This window comes from Amblyomma americanum, chromosome 3 (assembly GCF_052857255.1).
Source record: "Amblyomma americanum isolate KBUSLIRL-KWMA chromosome 3, ASM5285725v1, whole genome shotgun sequence".
NCBI classification, from domain to species: Eukaryota; Metazoa; Arthropoda; class Arachnida; order Ixodida; family Ixodidae; genus Amblyomma; species Amblyomma americanum.
This window is the reverse complement of record NC_135499.1, coordinates 224,549,432-224,569,660: the sequence shown is the minus strand read 5'-3', so window position 1 is coordinate 224,569,660 and position 20,229 is coordinate 224,549,432. Positions and strand designations below refer to the sequence as shown.

General features: G+C 45.6%; 2 protein-coding genes across 6 annotated transcripts in view; one reads left to right on the top strand and one right to left on the bottom strand.

Annotated features, from left to right (window-relative positions):
• Cdep (Chondrocyte-derived ezrin-like domain containing protein) overlaps nt 1-14,529 on the bottom strand; it is an 85,877-nt gene extending 71,348 nt beyond the window's left edge. Inside the window, exons 1-6 of one of the 2 annotated variants that reach the window (XM_077660256.1) lie at nt 14,379-14,529; nt 8,137-8,322; nt 7,885-7,989; nt 3,523-3,647; nt 3,248-3,345; nt 1,077-1,444 (exon numbers count right to left, since the gene is read on the bottom strand). In XM_077660256.1, the coding sequence (XP_077516382.1) occupies nt 1,077-1,444; nt 3,248-3,345; nt 3,523-3,647; nt 7,885-7,989; nt 8,137-8,277 (837 nt within the window). In that variant the 5' untranslated portion in view covers nt 8,278-8,322; nt 14,379-14,529. The remainder of the gene's footprint in view (nt 1-1,076; nt 1,445-3,247; nt 3,346-3,522; nt 3,648-7,884; nt 7,990-8,136; nt 8,323-14,378) is intronic. The other variant, XM_077660257.1, reaches the window with a different exon arrangement.
• A 218-nt stretch (nt 14,530-14,747) lies between these two features.
• Dp (transcription factor Dp) overlaps nt 14,748-20,229 on the top strand; it is a 32,045-nt gene continuing 26,563 nt past the window's right edge. The window contains exons 1-2 of one of the 4 annotated variants that reach the window (XM_077660250.1): nt 14,748-14,823; nt 16,899-16,982. The gene's annotated coding sequence lies outside the window, so the exon portion shown is untranslated. The remainder of the gene's footprint in view (nt 14,824-16,898; nt 16,983-20,229) is intronic. The other 3 variants (XM_077660255.1, XM_077660253.1, XM_077660254.1) reach the window with 3 other exon arrangements.

Here is a 20,229-nt window from a genome sequence, read left to right as displayed (position 1 = left end):
GGTGGCCTGCTGACATCATGGGTATAGTGACGTCTTTTTTCACGATTTTAGTTTCAAAATCGGTCACTACGAGCACATCAATTTTAAAAAACACGGTTTTTAAAAATTCATAATAAATTGCCGGCTCAGTTCCGAAGACTCATACTTGGTGTGAATGCTTTTCAGCATCATTTCTAAGCATTGAAAACATTTACAAGCGACATTTTATTGATTGCATAGTCCCTTTAAGATCTGGGTACTAGCACAACGGACTGTTTTCCGGCTGTCAGCAGAAGCTTTGGCGTGTTGAGCATCCTGTTCCGGATGCAAGTTGAAAACATGCTCCATGGGATGCCATGCTTATTGGCGATTTCAAATTTGTTTGTTGGCCTTCTTCCCGCACAATTATGACTTTGCCGTTATCGTCTTAGCAGTGTACTTTGTTCGTGAAGACATCTTGCAGTCTTCACACAAGCTCAAGGAAAGTGATGTGCTGAACAAAGAATCTGTGAACTGGTGAACTGAATTTCAAGAGGCAACAGAACTACTTTACACTTGTTCTTGCAAGCCCCATCTTCCGAAGTTGACACTCCGCCGCAGTGGTACTCATCGGGCTAACCACACAGGTGTGAATGGTTCCAGTGGTGGATTGCAGCAACGGCACTTGCCAGTGTGCAGTTTAAATTATCGTTGAAGATGCAAAATTTTTAGTGGAGTAACATGTCGTTTTACATTGTCGACTGGGCCACGGCGACCGGTTTGAACTGGTTTAGTTTGGTTTATGGGTTTAACGACACAAAGTGACTCAGGCTGTGTGGGACGCCATAGTGGAGGGCCCCAGATAATTTCAACCACCTGGGGATAATTTTGACCACCATGTAATGTGCACTGACAGTGCAGAGTACACGTGCCTCTAGCACTTTGCATCCTATGAAATGTGACCGCCATGGGTGGGATCGAACCTGCGCATTTCGGGTCAGCAGTCAAGCACCACAACCAATGAGTCACCCCGGTGGCTCAGTTTGAACTTTGAACCAACAAGTTGTGAATTAACAAGCTTTCATTGTAGTTCGTTGGAATGAGGTGACAACACTCACATAGCCCTCTGGGTGGAGCTTGATGAGGAAGCGCTTGCGCTTGAAGCTGAGCTTGCGGATCTTGGCCCAGGAAAAGGTGTTGATGCGCGTGGTGCCCTGGAACACCATGACTCCCATGTGGGCGACGGCCAGGTTGAGAGCCAGCCCCTCAGAGTCCCGTGCTGGGCTGAGGCGCACCCCGTACAGCTCACACCGTCGCGCTGTCTCCAGCAGGTTCAGGTCAGCTTGGGCAGGCGACTGACCCACATGCCGCTGGTGGCACTCCATGATGCGTTGCTCCAGTGTTGTGTCCTGCTGCGGCACAAACTTGTAGCTCGACAGGTACGATGCGTCCGGATAGTCCTCGGCCACATAGTCCCCGCACGAGGCTGCACAGCACACATGCCGGGATGCTCCGAGTCACCGTATTTCCCACAACATAGCATGCACAGTTCTCAACTGTCCCTGCCGCTTCCAAGCGTGGTCCTAAAAACCACAGTTGGGTTACGTCTATGGTATGCAGCCTTCTATGGCACTCACATCTAAATTCTCCATGTGCCTCGGTAAAAATTATTGTATGCAGTAAAACCTCAATAATTCTAACTCAGTTAATTCGAAATCCTGGATAATTCAAAGATTTTCTGTTGTCCTGTAATTTCAAATGTAAATTTGACCGGCTAATTCGAAGCAGTTGCCTGCAACAGCTATGCTATGCAGGAATGCCAAATCCTAATTCCACCGCAAACTGCTGCAGCGACGGTCTGAGAGCTGCAAGGCGGCGCTACAGAACGATGCTGATGTTTGATATGTGAAACGCCTCAGCCCCTGTGCTCCCAGCTTAAAAACCAATCTATGTTATGGCTTGCAGACTGCTGAAGTGTGTGCCTGCTTCACTGCAGCAAAGCCGTGACATTTTTTGTGTATGGTATTTAAAGAAAATGGAGAATTTATTGATTTATTACACCCATAACACCGTGAAAGTAATATAAAGAGGAAAAAAATATAGCCAAACATGGTGGCAACTGCCACCACCCCATTTAAAGGGGGACGCTCCTATCCTCCATCCATCCATCTCCTGTTCTGCTCTACTTATTGAATGAAGCCTACCGGTAACATTGTGCATAAAAGGATGCATGCAAATCGTGGTCTGTCTCAAAGTTTTCATTTTTCATCTTCTAGCCAATGAAGCTCCTGGTATGTGTATGCGATTCTCGAGGACTTCGTTAAATCATGGAAAAAAGAAAATACATGGCTTTCAATGGAGCAGAGACAGACTGGGAAATGAAAAAGAAAAAAGATGCGTTACTTCACGAATTCGTTGAACTGAGGTTCGTCACATTGAGGTTGAACTGTATTAGCAAGCTCTCGCATTCTTCTCCTCCATGTAGCATCGACGCTGCAGTGGAGTAAGTACTTGAAACCTTTTGCTACCCATCGCTTCTCCATTTGCCTCAACCATTCTTTATACTGTGCCTTACTACCTCATACACTACAAATGCTAACCATCCCATATAACCCTGTACTATTTAATTAGCTTTGTTCCCATGTGCACCCACAGCAAGACTGCAGACTGTTCCCTGCAGTATTTCAAGTACAGAATTTGTGGCAGATCCCAAACATACAACAGCGTTTGCATCAAGCCCAGTCTGCGACCTTCCAGATTCCTGAATCACTTCATACTTGTTTATCCCCAGAGTGCCCAATACTTCATGACAGCTAGATTTATTTTTGCTTTCTTATTATTTCCTCCCTCTGGTCTTGCATGCAGTCTCTACCATCATTTATCCATATACCAAGCTAGTTATACCCCTTAACTGTAGATAAATATCGTGCTGGACTGATCCTTAACGTCCCAATTGTCTGGCACAATTTACGGTTTAGTCTGATTTCATGACAACAAAGTTTACGCTAGAGTGAAATTTTTCCTGGGTCTCATGAATTTTGTTGTAGTAGAGTTCGACTGTATATTGCAGAATTTTCACTTCAAATTTGTGGAATTTTAAATCATCCACTGCAAAAAGTTAGGGGCCTTGCATATAATCCTCATTTGGGGAAATGTTATTTTATATCAGGAGTGTACTTTTTGGGCAGCAAGGGAGCAAGTGGGGTGTTGCCTTCCACAATATGTGCTACGGGCTGTCCAGTCTACCCTTTGACACAGGTGACAGAGAGTTATCAGACCCCACCCTCACCCTGGACAATGTAGGAAGCCAGCAGAGCAGCCGTCGGCTCACTGCACTGAAGCACACCCTGGGCCAGGTCTTTTTTGATCTGCAGACTGAACAGGTACCTGGAAAAAAAAAAAAAGCCATGCTCAAGCCACACTAAACCACACAATCCTGACTCCAAGCAGGCACTGACCTGTAATCTAGCCTACAGTGGCAAGTGGACGGCAGTCTATCTACCTGAGGCTGCTCAAATCAACCTTCAGCTATGCTTGTGATAACACAGACAGGCCCCGCCTCACCGTGTAAACTCCTCTTCGAGCTGGCCTGGGTCGGGTGTGTAGAACTTGACTGCAAAGTACATCACCGGGGACACCATGGAAAGCCCCATCTGGCGGCACATGGGCTTCTCGCTGTCCAGCCAGTACTGCAAGCAGAGCATCCCATCCAACAGAGTTCCACACACTGCACAATTCTCTGTGCATGCATTCGTGCAAAGCGGCACTCTTTCCAGACTTGCCCTGCTTTCTTTTGTCAATCCTGACTGCAACTGCTGGCTGGCTCTTACCTGCCCACTGTGGCAGGTGGTAGTTAAATTAATGACTGGTCACGAGAGGTTGCTCGGGGACAGCAACCTGGGTCTGACAAGTCCCACCATTGGCTGTGTTTAAAACAACCACATGCCACTGCAGTGGCGCATCTCTTAACTGCTGTACCACTGCACCAAGAGTAGTACGATTTATGAAAGTTGAGAACAAACAATTCTGCATATATGGGCATGTAAACTGAACCTAGACAAAGTGATACGCAAAGAAGACTCGAGGCTGCTGAAACGCTATTGCATCATACCCTTAAGGTGGAGCTTAAGTGTCCCCTCGTGTTTTTTTCCTTTCCTCGATACTAGTGCGCACATGCCTTGTGAGTGCCATTGCGTGGGGTCACCACAGTTCACGGTTGCAGCGAAAGTTCACCTGAATGGAATCATCATACGCAAAACAGTTTGTCTTGAGCAGATTTTTTTTTTTTTGTACAGTGAACCCTATGAAGAAGCAACCAAATAGTCTCACATTGTTCAACTTATCCGAGAACTCATACAAACCGAGTTCGTCTTGTTGCGGCCTACTGTACCAAAACTTTCAGGGTACTGATCATGCGCTGAAAAAATATTGGCCTTCACAGTCTTCATTTCGCCATGTTAAGAGAGATGCACATACATACATGCACACCAAGCACTTACTTGTAATAAAAGGAGTCCCATGCCATGACACAGCAAAGCAAGTACAGCCAAACCCCAATATAACAAATTATTTTAGTTTTCACAACTTTGTGTCCATGGCACAGCATGTATTTTTAGCTTCAGTAAAAGTAAATTTTGCCACACTTTCAACGTAATAAAGATTCGTTGTTGCCTTGGAACAAACCTGAAGAAAAATTGTGTCATGAGCTCGAGTGGTTAAGCGGGATGCATGTGTCCACGTACATGTCTAAAAATGACTTTGCCACACAAGACATTGCTCATAACAGAATTTCCGCAGGTTTTCTTAAGTATGTATTTCAACTGATGGCGCTTCAGCAACAGAAATTCAGGAGCTTCAGGCTACGCCCCAGCAGCCACTGGTGAACGTTTTTTTTTTTTTTCTTCCGAGCTTCATCTCTTGCGAGTAGAAACGGCAGGAAGTGGTCTAAAGATAATGTGTTCGCAAGATTAGCGGGACGCCGCAATAACTCACAGCGGACTATATACAAGAAAATGGCTGCTATCGCGGGTCCTTCCACACTGCAAAGGACTATGCATGCGACAACGCAGGCTACTCGTGTGGTCCCGGTTAGAACCCCCACTTTTCAACTTGCGCGACAGACCTACACATCTCATCACTCCTAAAACAACTGAGACTCGAAAATGGGCATCTGGCTTCCCAGCGAATGCGTACAGTGTCGCTTGTTTCAACAATGTTTGTCTTTGTCAGATAAGTACATATAGAATCACAAGTGCACACTGCAGCATTCCTTTTATCTAATGTGAGGACACTTGATGGTTTTGGGCGCCCACAATGCCCTTGAAGTGAAACGCTTTAAGCCTGCCTTTTACTTTTTCATGCCGCTTCAACGATCGTGAGAACGCTAAAAAGACCAGACGTGTACAATCAAACCTCATACAGTGCACTAAACCAAAATTCAACATGGCCACTGCTACATCGCAGCCACGATATCGGAATGAGGAACAGCTTATTTTGAAAAATCAAACTTCTGGAATTTGCTCGTTCGGAAAAAATTGATCAGAACCATGAATTAGTCCCGCAGGAAAGCTGGTAACTCATCATAAAGGTACAAATAAGTCTAGAAAATTTCGCCTGCAGCAGTAAACTCTGTGGTTACTTTGGCTTCAGTCAGATAATAGCACGTGCTGGCAATTATGGTTTGCCTATACTATATGCATAGAGTTTTTTTTTTTTTTAGGAATACAGGGTACTGTATGTGGGGTTTAACGTTCCAAAACGACACATGGCTGTGAGGGACACTCTAGAGAAGGACTGTAGGAACTTCGGTCACCTGGGAATTCCGAACAATGTCAGACAATCAGGAAGTTTGGTAAAAATTCGGGAGTCTCCCAGACAGTTCAGGAAAGTTGGCAGGTACATGGTTATCTATTCCCAAACCTTGGTTAAAGGACTGAAAGAAGCAGTGCTGTCAGTACACCCATCAGCTGGAAAGCCAGTACTTCATATCTTGCTTCGTCCTCCTCAAACGTGCATATGCACACAAAGGCGCACATGCTCACACTTGCAGCAGCGCAAAAGGGATTAGACGTGGAGGGGAAGCACTTTCGTTTCATCCAGTGCTGACCATAGGACGGCACCCTTCTTGCTTTCGTCAACACAGAGAAAGACAGGGAGGGAAAATCGCTACCAGCCTTCCTTTGTTTTCTTGACTCCCCCCCCACCAAGAGGGCCGCGGTGGCGGAATGCATAGTCAGGTCGGTGATTTCAAAGACAGCGAAACCAAAATTCGATACGGGCATGTCGTCCCTATCGTCAGCGTGGTGCTCAACGTGAAAGACATGTTGAAGCAGTTCATGAGCTCACAGCACGAGCGACATACGATGCAGTCCCCAAGTCATAATGCAGTTGTTGCTAGCAAGTGCAAAAGTAACAAATCACTGCCCGTGCAAATAAAGGTCTTCATCATGAGTGGTCCACACCATGTTTTGGTGGGATCTTTGCATGCCAGGAGATGAATTTTGATGTTGTGAAATTTCATTTCATTGATTTCTTATAATCAAGGTTTAGTAACCTGGCTAACGAATGTCATCACGGAATTGAGCACAAGTGGTGGTGGTGATAACATGATGATTCCAGTGGCTTGAATGCTGCTGCCACCTCTGCGCTGTGCATGCAAGAGGAGGGGTACCTGTTCCTTGCTGCTGCGTGCCCCACAGATTGCCTGGCCATCACTGGCCTGGAAAATGGATTTGCACGGATGGTACCAGGAGGCAGGCAGCACACGACGCACATTCGGCAGCCCACTGGTGCAATTTGTTCACAGCCTCACACGCCAAGATAGAAGGGTGAGCCTGTGTGTGCCCTCTCAGTCTGCCCTCAAGTTACTTTGCAACAACAGTAAAAGGACATGAAGCAATTTGATGGCCATCAGCCCCAAAGTGCCAGCAGTAAAACCACCCACAAATGGCTGTGTGCTTGGATAATGGCAGCTGGTGCTGCACAAAACACACACATTTCACACGTTTTGCCATGCCCTTCAATGGTGCTCTAAGAAACTCGAGTCATTTCAGTTCCAGTGTAGCACTTGACCATTTTTGATTACTTTCAAAATCAATGCACTCGAATGTTCAATGAAGTGCCTTTCAATGGAAATTTTTAAGAATAGGCTTTTTTATGCACACAGCCTCCAAAGGTGTTCTACGATGTATGCACAGGGCATCTGCTGGTTATTATGCCCATCCCCGCACACAACCATGCTGGGCTTCACTAAAAACACACAGCTTAGAGGTTGCGCTGCTGAACAGCTGCCCACGAAAATTTGGCCCTGCAAATTCTGTTCCTCGCTCTGTCCCAACTTCAGCAAGGCTGTGCAAGAGCACAGGTGCAGCGAGCTTTTGCTCAACAGGCAGCAAACTTTCCGTCAGTCAATAACACACTGATGTGAAGGAGCATTTCTTACTTGCCCAGTTTATGCTCCAATTAACACATCTGAGCTCCACTGAAATTGAGGTCACGGTAGTAAATTTTTGCCTTCAGTAGTTTTCTACTGAGGATAACCAACTAAAAACTGAACTCATGGCAAGAGGTAGCACCTGCAAAAAGCATTTCTGAGCTTTAAGCAATGAAAAACAATGGCCAGCCGCAAACTGCACAATGCAGTGGCCTGTCAAAAACTACCGGAAATAGCACTCTTGTTGCAATGAAGCAATAATGATCACATCTGAAACAAAACCACTTTTGTTTTTGGTGACAAGAAAGCTGCACCTAGTTACAGCTTCAGACTCTGAAATTGCTGTATACTACATGGCACACTTCTATCACAGCTAACAGAATTTCCATCACGAAGTGAGCAGTGAAGCAGAGGTGGCATAATACAGAACCCACTGTGGGGCCCTCTTAAAATCACTGTACTGGCAGACACAGCATGATGTGAAACTTGCGTGCCTTGGTCCCACTGCTGTCGGCATACTCGAGGCCAAAGTAGTCCACCTCAAGCAGATTGATGACTCTGCAGACTTGGTCGAACAGCACACGTCCCGCTGCCTTGTACTGAAAGGAAAAGTCAGTGAATAGTTGTATTGGCCATATTTCAGGTGGCTCCCATTTCACTTGGCCTGAACCACACAGTGGGCAAAGTCATCGCAACCAGCACAGGGAAAAAAATGCTATTTGGCTATAACTTGCATCAGTGCCCACCTGGACGTTGAAGGTGGCCACCGTGTCATCGAGCAGGTGCACCTGCACAGCCAGGGTGCGACTGCCGCCTGCCTGGCGGCCCCCTTCCTGGGTGGGGCTGCTGCTGCCACCCGGCCCCTCGGGAGGACACCCCGCTGCCATGGTGGGCCACCCTCACCATCAGCAGCCGCAGCCACCACTGCCCACCTGTGTCGCCCCCACCAGACAAAATAACCTTATGTTAGTGCATCCCAAAAGTTCACTCAATTTGGCTCCAGCTTAGTGGGAACCATGAACATCAAGCATCAATGTCTACAAAGCATACAGGTACTAATTTCCGAGGAGGCCGCTGACTGCATACATGGGTCAAGACAGAAGAATAATTTTACAGCGCTAGCTGTTATTAGCTCGTTGCTTCAAAATGTAATGATGGTGGCGTCTGCACAGCTTGGCTGCTGGGCACCTCTCAAATGCAATGTGGATGCTCTGAGGCCTCCGCTATGATGGCCAAGTGGTCAGAGCATCCACACTAATAAAGCAACTCTAATATCTCTCTGGACCCATGGGCCCCAATACCGGACCTTGCTGGCATTTATAGCCGACACCGGCCTGCACATGTACCTATAACCCCCTTACATTGAATGCATATTCGCGCAATAAAAAAAAAAATGTCACAATTTCTTTGCAATCACTGGGAGAAAGACCTCTGATGATTAAAGACAATGAAGATGAGCTCCGATGGTTGTCGTCGAAATGTCATGGCCCGATAGGAATGATCGGCGGGGTGCCATCCACGTAACCCACCAGTGAAAATGCACCTCTTAACACCCATCCACCTAGCACCCACTGGAAAATTTTAAATGCAGCTCCTACATGCGAGCCCAGCCATTAAAAAGCTGGATGCACTAATCACTAGGCCCCGGCTGCAATGCTGTGTTAGAGCATCCACACAAATATGTAAAAAAAACTAGTAACCATCCTGTGAGTTTTTACATGGTTCCCTTGAGAGCAGCTGCATGAAACCTGGTAAGACCGCAACAAAGGCTCAGCTGCACTGCGCTGCTCTATGGCCACCTACCATAACAAGAAGAGGCCACACAACAGAGAGGTGATCTGAGCACGCAGAAAGGCTTTCAACAAAATAATTTCCTACTCGCACCGGCAAGTAGCAATTTCCACACAGTACACAAGCAAATATGCCAGAAAAAGAACACAGAACCTTCAGTGCAGAAAGATTTTTCAAACCCTATGTATTAGCTACTCAATCATCAATGAGACTTTCATGCATGTTGGTGACAGTTTCAGGAACAATGACGCGACTTTCAGCAGAGCTCCCTTGGTTACAGTGCACTAGAATTGACAGAGCTACAGGTGGGGGTCTCCATTTGACCCCAGAATGTCGCCAGTAGCAGCCTGCTTTCGATCGCATCACCACCAATAGGCCCTGTGCACTGGTATGGAACTGCCTTAGAACAAGTCTCGCCACACCACAAAGCATGCATGAAAAACAATGCAAGCCTGTCAGTATGAGGCGGTGGAAGGAGTCGTGAAATGTATGCTTCTCGACAGCGTCATCTCGTTAGGACAGAGATTCTTTTGGCCACATCTGTGCCTTGTGCAGCACAGCACAAAGACATACAATGTGTGCATGCTACAAAATAAACTAAATGCAAAGAGGGCCCCTATCTTGCAGTTTTCATCCGTTGGTGTTTCATTCTAGAAGTCTGACTAGACACCTGGACAAAATGCCTCATTGATTGGAAGGAGATAAATAAAACACAAAGCAAGCAAGCATGCCCTGCTGCACTGGGTCTTGCTCTCAATGGCAATGCGTCGACAGGCTAGACTCCCTCTAGAAGTGAGGAAAGCTGGAAACCATTTGAAAAAAAACTTCCACGTGGGGCAGATCATGCGCTTCCTCAGTAATATGGGTCATATCTGAAGATCTGCTCTGAGGCGCCGGGCCAGGCATGGGGTGCATGCAGCAGTGCCGCTGTTGAGTTGTGTTGGAATACACTACCATCGCCTTTCTTTTTTTCTTTTCTGCGCGCTCAGTTCGAACGAGGGGTCATGCTTGAGAATGACCAATGAATGCGCAGTCTCTGGAAAGAACAGCAAGCTTGTTTGGGCAAGCTCTTCAGTGCGCGCTGTCATGACAATTTTCACGTGTATTTGAAAACTAACAGACTGGTGTGCAGTCGCAGAATGTACGAGGCCAAGCATGTGTAAGCAGGGCGTGAAGAAATTTTGAGTGCAGCAGAGCTCTTGGATATCTTCAGGAAATGTGCAGCTTAAATAAAGGTGTTGAGTGACGTTAAGTTGGAGACGAGTTTAATTTTTTTTTTGTGGCTCGTTTTTTCCCCGTGGGTGTAATTCAGTTCAAGGCATCGCTAGTTTGGTTTAAAGGGTTTTAACGTGCCGAAGTAACTCAGGCTATGAGAGACGCCGCAGTGAAGGGCTCCACAAATTTCAACCACCTGGGGTTCTTTAACGTGCCCTGACATTTCGCGGTACACGAGCCTCTAGCATTTGTCCATCAAAATGTGACCGCTGTGATAGCAATATTTAAACTCAAGATTACGCGACACGTGCATAGATTAGAGATAGTTGCAAGTATGAGTGACAAGTAGGACTAATGTACAGTGTACTAGAAGAGGCAATGCAGCATTTGAGCTCACACAATGGAACTCGGCGCACGAATGGCCACATGCAAAGCTTATTTATCCCTGTGTGCTGCTTAACAAAGCAATACTGATACAGCACTTGCATCCTGGCGCCTACCGTGTGCCTGGCCTAAAGGCACAATGAGGACAACTCCACCCAATTCTTTTTTTCAGTAAAAACAAATCACGGAGAAAATTGGATTTAAATATGGAACAATTTTTCTGCCCCCTGATTCAAACACGCGACGTCAAGACTGAAGAGGACTCTGTGATCGCACTCTAGAATAGAAGCACAGCCTAGCCTTGGGGATTTTCTTGCAAAAATGCAAATGGTGACGGCACCTGTGTTTTATTTTTTTTACCTGTTCTAGTGTGTAAAAGCTCATCTTCAAAAAAAATAACCTTATCTGCCATCAATCAACGCAATGACACATCGATGCAGGCCAATTCTAATTTGTTCTAGAGTCCCTTTAACCACCAACTCCGAGCTACTCGTCATGGAAGATTGTACCAATGCTGCCTATGACGAGTCACACAAGTCCAGCCCGATGTTGCACTGTCCCCACTGCCAAAGATGCGTTACGGTCGGCAACTGCATTGCTTGCAATTTTCAACAGTAGAGGGCAGTAGTTGTCCATGACAAACGCGTTTTGCACATTTAGCACGCTTTAAGCCCGACAACAGTCATTTTCACCAACTGGCAAAAAATTTGGCGATTTGAAGTCATGTTCGGTGCATGCAGCGCAATTGGTTGATTAGTTTATGGGGCTTAACGTCGCAAAGCGACTTGGGCAATGTGGGACGATGTAGTGGAGGGCTTCGGATAATTTATACAACCTGGGGTTCTTTAATGTGCACTGACATCGCACAGTACACGTGCCTCTAGCATTTCGCCTCCATCGAAATGCGACTGCCGCGGCCGGGATCGAACCCACGTACTTTCGGCCAGCAGCCAAGCACCATAACCACATGCGCAATTTAAAGCACATAATCCCATATGTCTATTTCATACTGTCACAACATTCTGCAGCATAGGCATATCGGATTTTACACTGGCACTACGTTCTCCAGTCATCAGATTTAAACGCTGGCTGAATTCTGTTTTTCAATTATAGAGCTCTCGCTTCTGCAGCGTCAGAACACTGCCTCTGTACTCATCACCACTTTGGTAGCGCAGTACTACTGAGATGGCGTACACAACGATTTCAGATGCTCCAGGCACTGCAGGTACCTTCCCCTGCTTGGTTGCACTGGTGTCCCCCAAACTGCCCTTCATGCAGATAACACAAAACAAAAACGACTAGGATTGAGAGAGAGCTGCAGTCTGCTAGCCAACTTTTTGACAAGAGGACTTTATCTTGTTCATTTTGATTTATGTTGTCAAGAATCTCATCTTCCAGCCTTTCTCTCTACCACAGATCTCCATGTAGATAAGACAACTGCAGCGAGTGGTAGGCAAACTGAGCATCACGGGACAGGTTGCCGAGATATAACCTCTGTCCACATTCTGTTATCTCACCAATTTCTTTAAAAAGGGCATCTCTGTAATCTTCTGTCTTGCTGCGCATCATAAACCCTTGGCACTAGTAATACATGGTGCGGCACTCTTACGCATGTGCCGAAAAAAGGTCCCTGAAAGTCCAGGCCTATAAAGACAGGGTATTTACAAGCAAGAAACCTGCCACTGCCATCTCCAGCACTTTGCATTCAAGGCAAGGCTGCACCTGCTGACAGATCAAGCCCAACCCCTCCCTCACCCCAGTTTATCCTTCCCTAGAATAAGTTGATTCATTGCAGCTTTTCCTTCCTGCTGTGACTGAAATCATCACTATCATCAGACTAGCTATATGTCCACTGCAGGGCAAAGGCCTCCCCACTGGCCTCCTGCATCAGCGGTGACCATGTTAACCCACAAACTTCCTAATCTCTGCCACCCACCTGCTACGTGTGCCCTCTCTTGGAATTCACCCTGTTACCCTAAGTGACCATCGGTTATCTTTTATCCGCATTACATGCCCTGCTTATTGCTTCCTATTGATTTCAGCTTGGATATCATTAACTTTCATCTGTCCCCTAACCCACTCCGGACTTCTGTCTCTTAACGGTACTTTGACATTTTCCTTTCCATAGATCATTGCATTCTCTACTCTCCAGTTTCAAGCTTTTTTGTCAGCCTCAAAGTTTGTGCCTGATATGAGAGTATAACTACTGTATGCTTCCCTCTTCAGGAATACTCGCAAGATGCTGTTCAGTACATGATAGTTCCTGCCGAATGCACTCCACATCATTCTTAACCTCCAACAATTTTACTCTCATGGTCTAGATCTGCAGTCACTATTTTCCCTCGGGCAGATGTACTCTTTTGCCACTTCTAACAGCTCTTTACCCATTGCAAGCTGTTACAAGGTGACCATGTCGGCTAGTTGGTGATTATCAGACATAACTTCACCAGCGAAAGCACGAAAACACCAGGAGAACACAGGACAACGCTGTGTCCTCCCGGCGTTCTCGTGCTTTCGCTGGTGAAGTTGCGGCTGTTGTTACATTCCAAGACTGATGAAAACTACTTTCGTTTCTTTTTCATATAAATTTTTCAATCACCATGCGCTGCAATTTCTCCTTTAGGTTACTAAGAAAGGCAATGTTGCCAGCAAATGGGAGGTCACTGAAGTGCTCCCCAGTCTCTTTTACAATCTAGCCCTCTGAATATCTCCTGGGGGCAACGTGGTGAATATAGGTATATAAGTTGCGTTACCTTGACTGGCGCTAGTTGAAATGCGCGGCACTAAAGCCAACTACAGTTAGGTTATCCTTGTGTTCAGCGCTTGAGCAATGCGGACTGGACCACAAAAACCAACAATGCACAACAACCGATGGTACTCGGGTTCTTGCTCTGCTAGTTCCGCGGAAGCGTTGAATCTAGAACCTCGCAGCTGCGGAGAGGTGTCGCCTCATTTGCAGGACTTCGTGCCACCCTAGCGCTCCACACAAAGCTGACGCAGACTTTGCAACCAATTAAAAGAGCAAATGCGTAAAATAACCTACGGGTGACCATGTCCCACAATTTGGCTGCCCCAGTTGCAGCACACGGACTAACTCGTAGAGACGGCTAATGTGCAGGAGGACTTGGGACGGCATCTTCTCATCTATCGCGCTACGATGACAGCTACTCTTCAAAAAATGACAAACGCGCAGACAGATCCGGCACCGTGCACTTGCTCGAACCACTTGGCGCCAGAGGACGAGTGACGCCTCTGGTGGGCGACAAGGAAAGATGCTTGCTTGTTCTGCGTACGCGACAATTAAGCCGAACATTTGGTTGCAATCAGGCAGTGTGAGAAACTGAATTTCTCAATCGATCCGAGCCGCGCGAAGCCGGAATTGACACAAGCAACTCTTTTTAACCTAACGGGAGAGTAATAACGTACTAACTACGAATCTGTAGAGGACATATATGAGTTAAACAAACTTCAGATATTCCCCCTCAAGTGACAACGCCTCATGCGGGGTTACGTTTAAGAACCTGCCCAGTAAGCTATTGCTTACACCAGAAGCATAAGGCAACGCATAAAAGCAAGCGGAAAGATGCAGGCTCCTCACCAATGTTCCATCGCACATCTTGGAGGAAAACTGCAGCACACACATCACGCAAGGCAACCAGCAGTATCGCGCGCAAGAGCAAGCGCCTTCGAGTAAGTCCACTGCACAAATAAAACTGCAACCAATTTGCGAATCAAGGAGAATGGCCGCTGACTCGCCATCTTGGCGCCTTTACTGTCGTAACTTTTAGCACACTTTCTATTTTTTATAATTTATTTATTTATTTTATTATTTGTTTTATCGTTTGTATAGATATTACAAAGAAGCAGAAGTGATACTAGATGAATCCGGAATAAAATAATTACACCGCTCTTCACTAGAGGGCTTAGTGAATAATTGCCTCAATACTAATGACACAATGAGGCCAGTGTAGTCAGCAGCGACATCTGGTGGCTGTGGTAGTTGCATATTGGCGCCAAAAAAGCGCCATTTGCCGGCCGATGAGGTGAGCTCGCTTCGCTCTTGCGGTTGAACGCAGCTCATCGCCGAATTTCCGTCCTCGCAATTTGTTCAAAACTGTTCCACTTACACTACCGAGACAGACCCCTCGCCCAGGCACGCGTTGCAGTTTGTAATGGGCTCCGCGGGCACTCGCCAAGCGTCGATTCCTGCAGCCAGAACAATGCTCCGTTGGGGCCCTTTAAATTTGCTATGGCTTGCGAGTCACCAGCCTTTGCTTACGATCCCTACTGGTTCGATACTCCTCTGACTACTTTTGCTGCTGGGACGGGGTATTGGCGCAGGCTTCGAAGAACGCGTCCAGTGTGTTCGCATAAATGTTTAGCAACGTGGGCGGACGGAAAGACCTGGGGCCTCTCCGGATCCGCGCGGCATGTCTCTTGACAGGAGATGAACAGCCGTAATTCATTTGAAATGCTGCGCTTATGGCAGGCTGGAGCTCGGGATGGATCTTTTCTCAAGGCCAGCTTGCATGCCCGGCGTCTTAGGACTCGCATACCTGCGCATGAAATGCACCAGTCTCGCACAGAGCACCAGTCTCACTGTAAGGATTGCGAGTCACCCGTCTTTGCTTGCGATCCCTACTGACTCGATACTTTTTAACTGCCCCTGCGGCCGGAATGGATTTCCGGCGCAGGTTTCGAAGAACGCGCCCACTGTGTTCGCGTAAGTGTTTAGCAACTTGCGCGGACGGAAAGCCCTGGGCCTCCGGATCCGCGCAATGACTTTTGACAGTGATAAAAAGTGGTAAATCATCGGAAATGTTGCGCTTAGTGGAAGGCGGGAGCTCGGCATGGATCTTTCTGCAAGCCTAGCTTGCATGCCCGGCGTCACGAGACACACATACTTGCGCTTGAAATGCGCCATTCTTGCGCAGAGCTGTGCGCCAGAAACGGGGAGGAAAAAATTTCCGGCACGATTTCACCCTCCTTTTCAAACGTGGCGAATGGGTGGGGACACTTTTCTTTCACATGCGTTTGCAGTGGCGAGCAGCTTGTCGTGGATTCGGCGCCAGTGACGTTTAATTCTCTCTGGTTCTGATTATGCGCATCACTTATAAAAGTTGCGCACTTCTGTAGCCGCTGCTTAATGATTTTATATGAATTGGTGACAACTGTACTGGCTTGAGCTAATTTATTTGGCCTTTAGTAGTGCAGTCAGCATTCCACATTAGTTTTTGGGAGACAACATGGTAGGACCTTTGGGCTTGAAAGGGAGGTTAAACTTGGCTGTACTGACGGAAAGACATCAGAAGGGCTGTCCCTCTTTCCCAAAATCAGCGTGCATGCAAAGAACGATGCCTATGGTTAGCATATTGGTGAGCAGTGCACTGGCTGCAGCTTACTGGGGTATGTTCTCAAGGCTGCTCCAAGGGCACTTTGTCTTCAGATAACCCCAACTTTTCATTCATGCAGCCAATATATAGTGCTTAACAGTAAAAGTGGCACAGCTAATTTTGCTGTCTCGGGGGCAAAATTTAATCAAACTATTCTCTGCATCAGTGCAATGTGTTGAGCGGAATGTGCCAAGGTGTGGAATAAATTTCATTTAGGGAGTAATTATAAAACATCCACCAGCGTGCAACCATATGGCTACAGAGGAGAGCTACATAGCCTAGGGTCTTTGCAGTGGAAGAATCTGCATTGTGCAGCTGCATTTATCTTAACCAAATAAGCCATAGAGATCATGTTCTGTAGCTTCTGTAGTACTTGGCTCTGGTTAACTGTTGGTTATTGCAAAGATTGTATAACAGGCATTCTCGGCACATGCATAACATTATTTGCTTTCTGGATGGAAAGAATACTTCACAGTTTTCACCGCTAATCAGTTTAATTTTGCAATTACACCCATGGTATGCTGGGTGCAACTGCTGAAGAAGTGTATTGTTCTCTGTACCCTGTTCACATAAATATATAACCTACATATCTCCTGGCCATGCATGCTGTGCACATTTGTGAGGCCATAGAGGCTTCTTTCTTGTTTCCCCCATTGTGGGCTCAAAATTGTGGCATGCAAGTCCTGAAGTGCATTCCTGCGTTAAAACCCAGTCACTTCAAAAAGTTGCAGATGCTGAGGCATGGATACAGCCGTACGATAAAAGAACCAAGTTCCAGAGAAGCTGGCTGCAGTGGTCCCAGTTAAAACGTGTGTAACAATTTTCCCCATGCATATGCGTCATAATATGCTGTCAGTTTCATACCTGAACATGCTGCACTATCCTGCTTTACATTTGTTCAGTCGGGCATCTTCCACACTTAAATTGGCTGGGAGCTCTACCAAGTCCAGGTGTGGTACATCCCAGGGGTAGAAATGCTGCACCAATTGTTCCAACAAGCACCATTGCATTGCATTATTGCATGCTGCTATATTTTGCTGTTTCTCTATGAAATTGCATCAACACTCCGTCACATCAAGGTTTCAGTAACTGCTGACCACACAAGCAGGGGCTGCCTTGTGTTTGGGCATGGAATATTTGTTTAATCAATTGATGAGTGATAAAAATGGGTACTGACGGAATCCAGTCTTGCCGGATCCATTTGGGTGTGTCCAAAGCGGTCATAATGTGATGGCTGCCTTGTTCATGTTGATGCCACCACTGCCGTGCATTCCACTCCCTTTGTCTTTGAAGCTTGCTACATCTCAGCTGCTGCCTCTCGTGAACACTGCTTTGTATTGTTGTTTGTTTCTTCTGCCATATCCCTTTTTATATGCTGCCCCATTTCTGAAACTTTAATCTTCCACTAGCTGACCCCCTTGCCAGCCATTTTCGCCACCATCTGGCATTAGAACACAGGGTATTTCAGTGTAGTGCAATGTGTTACCCATCTTTTGAATACATCAAAGCCCCCTCCTTATTGCTTTCCCGTGGTGGTAGCTACTGCTCCGTGTGGCAACTTTTGAGAAACCTTGATTTAGTCTGGACCAGTGAGGCAGTTAAATACAAAGTGGCTTCGAACCTCTATTTTTTCTTGTGCTTCACACTATGTATTGCTTGTTAAAACGCCATGCCTTGTAAATCATCTGTGGTGAGGAAAGTGTGTATTGCTCCTAAAGAACGTTGAGGTTCTACGAAGGGTTATTTGGCCAAGAAGAGTCACCTGAAAAGCTTGTGGTGCACCAAGCACATCAGTCATATCTTTAGATCATATGCATTTAGCAGTAGGAGCACGACAGGGAGTTCCATGCACACTGGATTTCAAGAACTGTCATTAATGCCTGCACATGAGGATGGTCTGAGTTGTTCTCAGCGTAACAGAAAAATAGCTTTAAATTCTTTTGGAACACATGACAGAACATATATTGTTTCTCAGTGAACCATCTGTGATGCAGTCAGAAACCATAGCAGCTTCTTCGGTGTGCTAATATCCATGAAGCTGGGGGCATTTGCTTATCCTGTGAGCCATGAATAGGATCTGTTCTTGGGAAATAAAAAAGAAAAAGAAGTAGCCAGTGAGCAGACAAATCAAAAATGAAAGGCACTGTAGCTAGAGCTTGAGAACTTGTGCAGGAAGACAAAGCTGCAGAGAAGATTCGTCTTTGCTGGAGTCTGTAGTTGATATTCCTAAAGATACTGATATTAAAAATGACATACCCATCATTATTTGCACCCACCACTGTGGTTCAGTGGTTAGGGCGCTCTTCTAATAAGTCAGGGGACCTTGGTTCAGTACTGGCCACGGTGGCCGTGTTTTGATGTAGGTGAAACGCAAAAGGCGCCCATGTGCCGAGTGATGTCAGCGTGCATGAAAGAGCCCTCCACTACGGCTTCTCTCGTAACCCATGTGTCTCTTTGGGATGATAAATCTCACAATTTACAATTTACATCCTTGCTTGCATTGAGCAGCCGACAAAAAGGCAGAGATGGTGCCCATAAAAAGAAAATCAAAGGGAAACTCTTAGGTTTCTAGTCTAAACCATTTCTATTCTGTGTCAGGTAAACTTTTTTTTTTTGCCCTCCTTGATTGTTGCTTTGTTGTGTCCTTAAAATCCTGGAATTCCCCTTAAATTTTAAATTAGATATTTTTTTATCAACCCTGGTTACGTTTTTCTTTTCTTTATCTGCATCACATTGATGTTGGGGGGCTCGAACAAAAACCAATCTGTTTTCACTTGGTTGGAACCCGAGCCCCTCTGTATTTGGCACATAGCAAACATACAGCATATGAAATGATTTGCATATAAATGCATTCTCTACAAACTATATACAAGCAACAGATCTTAGAAAGAAAAAATAAGCTGATAATATCAATTCTCCATTTCCATATTTAAGATTTATAAAAGTACCAACATTTGATGAAGTGTAGACTGCAGTTTTCCACCTGTATGGTAGATAAGGTATTTAAGAGTTAAGGCATAGCTAGGGATTGGACTTTTCAGTTTTTATTTTTTGAAAACTCAGTGGACTTGGTTTTTATGTTCAGAACTCGTTTGTTTTTTTTTGAGAATATTATTTTAGACAAATAAATTACTGACTTTTTTTTGGTGATTAACACGCAGATGATAGTACTTGAAGCTATTCTTCTGGAAGAAATTGCTATCATCATTAACATAGTAACTCAATTACGTTAAATGAGATAGCCAGGAGACAAATGCAAGTACTTTCAACTTCCACTTGTGTTTATTGAAGTTTAAACTTTTATTTCCACTGGAAATAATTACTACGAAGAACTAGGTTGACATGTTATTTTTGAGATGTTGCGCTCTAAGTGTAGCTCATACTCAACAGCCGGCTCATTATGTCTTCTGTGCTATGAATACTGACCTTTTTCGGTTAAAACTGAATTCGGCGCACTTCTTTTATCGGCTTTTTTCGGTTTCAACAGGAAAGTCCAACCCCTAGGAGTAGCATAGCACATCTGGCACTCAATTTGAGCACTACGGTTCGGAACGAATCAGAATTCTTGGTTTCAAAGTGGACAACTGGAAACACTGGCTTTTAAGTTGGCTAATTGAAAAAAACATGCTGATTGTTACAAAAGGACCCCTTAACACTCAGATAGCAGTTGTATAAGTTTTATTGATGTGATGTTAAAACACCTAAATTGTCCTTGGATGTGGGTACAAAAACTCAACAGGACAACACATTGCCCTGATCTTCTTTGATCACATTTTTCTGCGTAGAGTTCCCCCGTACCAAAAAGCAGTAGTTAACACGACATTAGTTAAAAGCATACTATAAACCGTTAGCTTTGTGGAGTCAAAAAAGATATTGGAATTTTGTGAGCATTCTGGTACATTTGGCAGTTCTGTTTGAACATCCTCAAGGTTCGCATCACATGGCATGCTTACGTTGAATAAAATGACTCGGATTTTTGTTGTGTCAACAAACTCTATTCAGCAGTTGCCAAGATTTAGTTCAAGGAGGTTATATTGATTCCTTGTGGGTGCCAAT